The following is a 9785-nucleotide window of genomic DNA, read 5'->3' on the forward strand; positions in this document are numbered from 1 at the left end:
CTACGGAAGGGCTGGACAGACACCCACAGGAGCAAAATTCGGCTGCTCCAGCTGGAAATACAAAGATGCTCCTTCGGGCTCATGCGGGCCATTTCTCAAAGCCCATCACCACCTCAGTGCTGGACAGGTAAAGAGCAAGAGAGTGAGTTACTCAGTGCCCGAGGCTACCTAACTTCGCTAGAGAAGTTAATATACCTGTAACGAGCGCAAGATGCACTACAGAAAAATGCACTTACTGCTTTGCGAGATGCTTTATTAGCTCTGGAGGTGTATTCACATCTGGTTTTGTTGTTTGGGGTTTTTTTAGGGAGATCTAAAGAACACCAACTGATTTGTTGAGAAAGTGATGAATCCTGACCAGAGGAGAGATGATTGCAGACAGAATCAAAGAGGAAGGAAAAAGGAGAAACATTCTCAGAGCCACAAAAAAAGAGAAGAATTGCCTTTGAAATATTTGCAAGGAAGGAACAGGATGACAGGTCCCAGCTAGGTTATCCCAAATGGCAATATATTCACAAAGACATATCTACAAATAGCATAATGCTTCCCTTTATCGATTACAGACCATTTCATCCAGAGCAAGGCTTGGAAGCCATCCAGAGCAAGGCTTGGAAGTGGAGAGGAACAGTGGCAAGATTCATCAGGGCTGACATGACACGTTCCATTTGGTTAGCAAGAGAAGAGCAGAAGTGGAAAAGCAAAGCTTAAAAAAAAAAAAACCAAAAAAAACCCAGGTTTTGCTTTGGCATCCTTACACCAGGTTTACATGAGCACACAGCGTGTGCCTGTCCAGCTCCCCAGCAGCCAATATTCCACCAACCTCAACAGAAGGATAAAGGGCTCAAAGATTTACAAAGCTCCTACAGATTTTTTGGAACAGGCAACTAGGGACAGAAAGGGAGTGTGTCTATGTCTTCAGATGGCTTCAAGGTAAATTGAATGCTTTATTAGACACCACAGACCCCGCAGGGGAGAGCAGCGCAGTCCCACGAACTGCTTCGCGCAGAGCTTGCACCTCCTCCTTCACACTGAGGCCAACTGATGGCAAGAGGGAAGGCAAAGCAGATCCCAATTCCTCGGCCACACGTTGCTCATAGCAAGTCAGGGACTGGAGGGCTGCTGCAAGCGGAGCATCCCACACCTGGGAGGATGGCAGCACAAAGCCAAGAAAGGGCATAGCGAAACATTTCAAAGCACATCATTAAACAAAGAGCATCTTTTCCCCTACAAACATTCACTGGCCACATTTCACAGAATCACTGGGTTGGAAAGGACCTTCAAGATCATCAAGTCCAACCATTAATCCAGCGCCACCATGTTCCCTAAACCATGTCCTGAAGTGCCACGTCCACACGTTTTTTGAACACTTCCAGAGATGGCGACTCCACCACCTCCCTGGGCAGCCTGTTCCAATGCCTGACCACCCTCTCAGTGAAGAAATTTTTCCTAATATCCAATCTAAACCTCCCCTGGCGCAACTTGAGGCCATTTCACAGCGGTGGAGGAAGGCTGAGCATCATCTCCGCATGGAACAAGGAGCAGGTTTTAGCTCATGGTGAGCCCACCAGAACTCTGCTTGGGAACGCCGGACGGCCCCGTGCACCCACTCGCTGGAGGTGCCCAAGCACCAGCAGATATATGGCCATGTCCTTCCCTCAAAGATGAAAAAAACGTTAAGTGGAAAGTGGTATGCATTAAAGTCATGCTTTAATAGGTCACATTAATGTAACAGACTGTGATACAGCTCTGAGAGCCAGAAAACATCCTGTGTGCTCGCTGCAAACACCTACAGCCGCAACTCTAAACCTGATCATGACAGGGAATGGTTTGGTTTCAGCACTCCAGACGAGGGCTCCCAGTGAAATCCCATTAAACACAAAAACAAACCACACATCACCGTAACAAGGTATATGATCTATGCCCCAGCTGAGCACATATTCACAATGAAAACTCCATTAAATAAGAAAATGACTATAAATCTGTACAAAAGCCACAATTAACAATTTCTTATGAATCTTTTATGAAAGAATTTTCACTCAACATCTTCAAGTATTTGTACCTGTATTCTTCCTGGCTATTTAACTCTATTTGTTCATTTAAAAAAAAAAAGTAGTATTTTAAAAACATTAAAGCCTTTTTTCTAGCACATGTGTGACCATGAACACTAGATGTTAAGCTTGCAGACTTTTATTCCCACACACACATATGTGGCATGCTGGATCAGGACCTACAGTCTGGGAAGGCAAGTCACTGATAAATTCCTTGAAAGATGAAGCTTCTCAAGAGCTGTAGCAGAGAGGAAAAACATTAACATTGCATAGCCTACTGCATCTGCTCTCTGGCAAGGCAGGCAAGCCTCTAGCCATCTCATACACAAAATAAACAGCACCTAAAAACCCCCAAACTAAAACAAACAATCTGAGCAAACAGCAAGTCCAGACCTTCGGGCTGTTGGAAACTGTTTCCTCTGCTTCATGAAACAGGTCCTCTGTTGTAAATCTCTAGGAGCAAAAGTGCTAAATTGTTTAACGCTCCTTCAGGCTCGGGTGAATACTCTGTAAGTCAGGCAGAATAGCTAACAGGGAGGTCAGGAACATTAAGGCAGGCAAATAGCTGGCAAGGTCTGAAAGTAAATTCTTGAGGGTTGTAAATAAATGAGCCAGACAAGCGTACCCCCTCCAGTTAAAGTTTCAATTAATTGCCCCACAAAGCCCAGTGGTTTCCAGACATGCTGCACTCGAACATGCCCTCACTGTCTGACACGGTGATCATTAACGGTAAATCAATCCTGCCCTAACTAGGAAGTGGGTTAAACCTGACACATCTAACTTCACGCAATGGGCCTGCGGCAGAGAGAGCCCCACCAGCCACTCACTGCAAATCAACGGCAAAGGCTGAAAAAAAATGCAATGACAAATATTTGTTCTACTTTGGCCATTGAGGAAGGAAGGCCTTTGAAGCAGTAACAGACATAAATATCTGTGGAAGGTTATCAAGGGTCTGAAAGTGGTGGAGAAAACTGGGGAAGAGCTCTAGACAGCTTTATGCAAAGTCTGAGGGTTTTTCTCTTAGAAACCAGATGACAATTCATATTCTTAACAGCTCTAACAAGCACTACAAGGCAACTTATGCGGGAGATAAAGGGAACAAATTCCTCAGCACTTTGCACCCTAGAGAACAGTATGTGTACACAAAGGTTAATACTGGTCAGAGATACGTTTCGACTATGCATTTTATCCCAGTCTAAAGTCAAACCTACTTTCTTTATAGGAGGAGAGGCAACTATACTCTTTCGTGATGTGAAATGCATATACTCATCTCTCTCAGGCAAACAGCACCTTTGCCAGGAATAAATCTCCTGGGAAGGTACAGCCTATCAAAATAGCAAATAGAAGTTACATGGTAATAGAAAGGCCTGGCAAATTAGGTCATGCTGTCTTACATTTAAAAAATCATGTATTTAATAAATATTTGACTAGTTCAAACAAGGAAACAGATCAGTTTTCCTCTTCCCTTTAAGAAGGGACATAATAGAATCAAAGCAAAGTGCAAAAATCCCTGTTGCTCCAAGATAGTCCTGAACATCAGAAAACGAACAGGAACAGGACACAGTCTGTCCGTGAAGAGGACTAAATTAGAATTTTCCTGTTTAGGGTAACCAAGGGCTGGATCTCAGTGCAGTTACTACAGACGATTAAAAAAGTGAGAGCAAAAATCAGACAGGGGCTAGCCTGGATCTGCCCAAAGTAAGTTTATTCTTTTGTGTACTTCCACTATCCAAATCATTAAAGCTGGCTCCCAGCAGTTAGGGCAGCGTCATCTCTGCTTGCTCAAATGCTTGCTGTGCTCATGTTACTCTGCTGATGAAGAGCAGGTATCAGGTTCTGCTGCATGCTCAGAGCTTTCAGGTTTTTGTGTTACAACCTCAGCACTGTCTTCTTCAGGACAAGTGGATTCCATGCTCTGCTCAAGACTCTCTGGAGCTTGTTTCTTGCCTATGACTTCTGTTTGCCCTTTTTCACTTGCATTTTCTGCCTTTTTATGCTGTTCTACCCCATCTACCTCACTTTTGCCTCCCAGGAGAAGTGTGCTGTTGCAGCGGTGCTGACCACTCCTTGCTGTGACTTGATCTCCACTTGACTCCAAGCCATCACTTACTGGACAAGTCCAGCCAGTCTTGGGGAGCCTGGAACCAACCGGGGTTCTCACAGCCCCACCATTTGCATCACCATCACCCTTCTCACTTGTCACTTCCACAGTTGCATTTTTCTCACTGACATTTTCTTTTTCAGCCTCAGTGTTTGCAACAGATGGATTTAACGTGGCACTAGAGGCAGAGGGCCCCATGTTCAGGTTTATGGCCAAGTTGAATGCTTTGCATCTCGATGTTCTTTTATCAACTTTCCTCCGTTTTACAGCTGCATCAGCAGTCTCCGGCACTGTTGAGTCTTTGGTGCTTGCATCATCTTCTTTCAGTGTTTCCTGGTCCTCTTCTGCTTGTAGAAGTGGAACTGAGGAGGGTATTTCTGCATCAATTGCACATTCTCCCAGATTACGGGAAATGTTTTCAATATCAGTAGGGCTTTTCAATGGTCCACTCTTTTTAGCATCTGCCATATTTGCATCCAGTTTTCTCTTCTTGCTCTCCTTTGTGCAATCATTCTCTGCTGTATCCTGCACTTCTTCAGCCTCACTGTTTAAATTCTCCTCCTCCTGCTGGGTAAATGAAGCCTCTTTCTCCTCTTCACCATCTCCGCCCTTCAAAACACATTCACTTATCTTCTCTTTTACATCTTCATCATTCACTTTAGGCTGCAAGTCTGCAGCATCTCCAGCTTTCCGTTTTTCCTCTAAAGACTGGTTCAGATCCTCTTCCACAGAATCATCACTTTTTTTACCAGGAGTTTCCTGTTTATCTTCAGCCTTTTGGTGCAGCTGTGACTTGGCAGAGCATGGTCTGTACTTCAAGAGTTTGTCGTGCGGCCCCCACACAAAGCTGCCTCGAGGTTTGAAGTGTTGCCAAGCGTAGTGGACAAGTTCTCTTCTCTTCCATTTGCTTCTGATTGTGAACAGAAAGTAATCCAAGGCACTTCTCTTGACATTTGGTAATGTCTCCTTAACAAGAGTTTCTGTTAGGAAAAACTTTACCAAGTGCACTTGGTAGTGTTCATATCCCATCTCCCCCAGGCACTTCAGGATGCGAGTAATCCGCAAATTGTTGTGGCTGAACCTGAACAAAACAGATAAGCAAAATTGTTAAGTTAAAGTCTTACAAGTCACTACGAACCTCCAGGGTATCTGCAAAATGTTTTGTGCGTTATTGACTGTGATCTATTAAAGACTATTTGACAATGCAGATGGGAGTATAAGCAGGCTCACTTCTAAAGCACCTACTGTCTGCCTTCAGCAGTACCTTCCCAGCCCTTCTTGAGCTGCTAGGATTAATCATCTCAACTGCTTGGAAAGATTCTGGCTTCCTGCATCACCTACCAGTTGATAACAACCACCATATTGGGTCAGACACACAAGTCCGTGCAGCCCAACATCCTGTCCCTGACAGTGACCCTGCAGGGTAAGCCTACAGAAAAGTATAAGAATAGAGACATGTAAGGACACTGCCAGAAATTCATGACTTAGGGACTTAAGCTAGATGCAGCTTTCTTTCCCCTTTTTTTTTTTTTTTAAATACTTGACAGTCTTCAAGTTGGTTTTTCTTTTTGTGAGTACAAAGTGTTTTAGAGCCCTTGCTAATATCATTAGGGGTACTAGAATATGAAGGGTCGTTACAATCTTTATGATAAGACCCATAATAATATAAAAACATTACCATCAATTTGTAGAGAGCTTTTCAACCAAGGATTCAAAGCATTTTACACATGTTAAGGCACCTTTATAAACAATCAGGGAAGCATATGGAAACACTCCTATCGTGTAGTTTAACAGAATACTACAGAGGCAATTTGCCTACCTGTGAAAGTGTTTCAGTGATTCCTGCTTAAAATACGGTTTTAAACACAAGCTTTGCTACAGCAATTATTAACATCTCCAAGTCTGTACTTCATACTTTAGGAGACCAACATGAAGAATGCCTGCTGTTAACAGCTGCACTGGATACAAAAGAAAACCAGTCTCAGATGGTTTACTTATTATACCTGTCACTTATTAAAGTGACAGAGGGTGTGATGACCTACAGTCAGAGGCTGAGCCAAGTCAAAAACACTTCAGCTAGCTAACTTCTTTATAAACAAAAGCCTCCATTCCTCAAGGGCTGAGGATTTTCTTGACTGACTTTTTTTTTTTCTTCTCAAAGTAGTGCCTGGCTGTAGTAAGTGACCAGCAGCGTAAACAGAGACTCACCGGTTCAAGTTTTGAAATCGTTCAACCCAATTCTCTGCTCTCTTAAGTTCTCCAGTTTCCTCGCTGATCAGAACAATTCCATAAAATCTTAGCATGAGCTGATAAGCACGTATAAACCTTTGCATAACTTCCTTGGACTTCTTAAAGGCCTGAAAACAAGACAGACCAATGAGAAAAGGTGCAACTCCCTAATTACCTGCACAGTTTAAGTGGCACCCAAATTATACACAAGGCTTGATTATATGACTAAGGATTTCATTTGCCGGTGTAGCCACTGCAGACACAAGGCAGACAAATGCTTAACAAGCGCTTCAGTGAGCTCCATTCACACTAGGGCCCCAATGTAAAAAAAACAGACTTCAAATATAAGGCAATTAGGGAAAATCCTAACATCCTTCAGATCTCAAAAAAAAAACAAACGACAAAAGCTTTCAATACCTGGATTTCTTGGCATGTGAGTGGTTTGGCACGCCAATTCATCCCATGTTCACAAATATAAGGCAATTAGGGAAAATCCTAACATCCTTCAGATCTCAAAAAAAACCAAACAACAAAAGCTTTCAATACCTGGATTTCTTGGCATGTGAGTGGTTTGGCACGCCAATTCATCCCATGTTCACGTAAAGGGAATAGCCTGAAGGGAAAGAAATTTTCAGCCCAGGTAAGTAAAGATGACATCCTCCCAAGGTAACCATTTTGTTAAAACTAAAAAGGATTCCAAAAACTGTGGAAAAAATATTCCAGAAATCACAGGTTATCTCTTGGAGACCTCACATCCTTATGGACACAGAAGTAGTTTACTAGATAATAAATAAATCCCTCCCATAAAAGCATTGTCTACACCAATGGTAACACCACACTTTGCTAATCTGGATCTTGCTCGTTGCCCCAACACTTTGTTCTGCAGTACGCTCTAACACCAAGTATGACTGAGATCTATTGCCTCGGCTGCACTGGAAACCCATGTCTTCAGGATTTCCACTGCACTGTTTCCAGAAGAATATAACTCAGTAAAAATAAAGTGGACAGAGGTTTCACTCAAGAGTAACTCTGGGTCTTTCAGGTGAGTTCAGGAACACAGCTACAACTGACTCTTAGGAGAGGCACAACTAAAAAGAGGCAATATATTCATGCAGACAGTTTACCACTGTATGTAGGAATGGTTTTCTTCCAGAACTTCATAGTTGTCCCACCAAGACTCAAGCAGAGTTTCAATATGCAAACCTGAAAAAGTCAGGCAAGAAGAAATGACACCAAATGAAAATGAAAGTTAGCCAGTCACCCAAGGTGGCTCATTATCCAGAGCCAGGTGTCCACATGCAGGCATTAGCTTCTCTAACTAGACAACCATCCTGGTAAGTCAGAAAAATACTTTATTTTTCTACCACCAAACAGAAAATTAAGGAACATAAAAAGGACATTTTAAAAAGGAAATTCTTGTTCGTTTTTTTTTTCCATTTTGGTTTTAGGTTTTGTTGTTGTTTTGGTGGTGGGTTTTGTTGGGTTTTTTTTAAATAATTACCCCACATGCTACTCTTTCATCAATTCATCATTTCATCAGTAGATCAAGCTACTCTGTCATCAGTTCAGCTGGCTGCAGCAGAGTTGCATCAAACAGTCATCACACAAGGTACTCACCCTGGGGCAAAAAACAAATCTCATTTTTATAAAAGCTTAAGTTCCACATCTCTTCTTCCTCCTCATTCTCTGATTCTATCAAACCCTGGAGATGAGAACAAAAAGTCAACATGCAGCAATCTTTTAAAAGGCCATATTCACTTCAACACTTCTTGCTTTCCCTCACGTTTCCTAAACATTTCAAGATAAACCCTTGATATATGTTTTGGGAAGTAACAGCTTGTTTCTGATGCACCCACATGCACATCATCCCTTCCCCCTCACAAATGAATCCTTTAAAGGTTCTGAGCCTGACCATGTAAGAAAAAAGGGTGCACTCAAATCTAGAAAGTATTTCTGAACTTAGCATGCGATGAGGAAGAGCCACAAGAGTATGAGCATCATCATTTAGTCCATACCGGGTAACGATGTCTGTATCTCTGCAAGTCTTCTGCTGCGTTCCAGTTGCGCCTCCCTGAGACCTAGAGTAAAAGAGCCAGATCAGAGATCCAGAATAAAGCTGTCTTCTGGAGGGGCGGCGGGGGGGAGGAAAAAATCCACTGGCTGAATTCAGCATCTGTCACGCATGTTCCCCTGCCTATTGCGCTCCTGTGCCCTCCACTCTGCACTCCCAGCACGCCCGAAAACAGCCAGTTTGTTACTGCAGTTGTTTCTCTGCATTCGTGAAGACAACTTTGGACTAAAAGAAGTTCACACCATCTCCTTTAATCAAAACATTTCTCTTTTTTCCTCGTCTTATTAATCAAGGTCTTCATGTTTTATGCATATCTTTTATCCCAGCTGGGTTTTCCTACAGAAACGGTCAGAACTAGCTGGAAATCCCAAATATTAAAATGTCATTTTCTTCCTTAACTGAAAGGTTTTAAAACGAGACAAACTAAGCCCTGCCCATGTGTCTGTCTCTGAGTCACTGTATACCCTAGTCAAGACAGAGATCAGACTTCAAAATGGTAGAATTTAAGGTGCAGAAATATCCCTTAAATTCAAGATTCTCATTCCCTGTAGACATTATTGAAATAAAGTTTTCTTCGTCTTTGCTTTATGCTGGAGAGCAGCCTTGCTAATTTAGCATCATGCTGATCTAGACAGTGGACAGTAATAAAGCCACATGGTCACATTAGATAGTTATTTTATTGGACTTCTGTTCCAATCATCATCTTCATTATTGCTCATCTCTCCAAGTAATCAAACTTTATGCCAAGCCTACCTGAAAACCCCTCTGAAACAGCGGTGACGAATTTGATCTTTGCTCTTACAAATAAAAGGCATTTAGTTGAAACATTTTGAAACCAAATGTCACTAATGAAATACAAAAATATACAAAATACCCACAGCAGTGACTCACATGATCCCTATTAGTTGCCAAGTGATAGATTTACCTAGTTACAGCTGAATGAACTTGATTTTATTCATAATTCAAATTGCTATAGAGAAAAGCCTGTGATGCCACATCTACCTGACAATTAGGTGTCAGGTTCTCCTCACTACACAGATGTGCTAGATTTAACTCCAAATGTGGCATTTAGACAGAAATCACAACCAACTTCATTTCTTCCTCTGAACTCCATGGAAATAAAAGTTGCAAGTAGGACTTAATTTAAAATGCATTTTAACTGAATTGTATACTTCTTTTTTCACCATGAATTACTACAATTATAAGAGATTTTGTTACTCTTCACAAGCAACACAGACAGGTTTAGTCTTGCTGAGTGCTGAACCATCTTGTCCCAAACCATGAAAGTGCTTAGAAGTGTTCTGTCAAGAATTCATTCACCAAAATGAACAAGACT

The 9785-nt window shown here is 42.1% G+C and overlaps 1 protein-coding gene across 1 annotated transcript; it reads right to left on the minus strand.

The window, feature by feature from the left end:
- Positions 1–3852: 3852 nt before the first annotated feature.
- On the minus strand, positions 3853–9277 carry OGFR (opioid growth factor receptor). The gene is given in 7 exon segments (XM_010286761.1): positions 3853–5230; positions 6358–6506; positions 6925–6991; positions 7503–7581; positions 7996–8080; positions 8394–8456; positions 9203–9277. Coding segments are annotated over 7 exon segments (1896 nt in total).
- Positions 9278–9785: the final 508 nt, after the last annotated feature.

This window comes from Phaethon lepturus, unplaced genomic scaffold (assembly GCF_000687285.1).
Source record: "Phaethon lepturus isolate BGI_N335 unplaced genomic scaffold, ASM68728v1 scaffold9755, whole genome shotgun sequence".
NCBI classification, from domain to species: Eukaryota; Metazoa; Chordata; class Aves; order Phaethontiformes; family Phaethontidae; genus Phaethon; species Phaethon lepturus.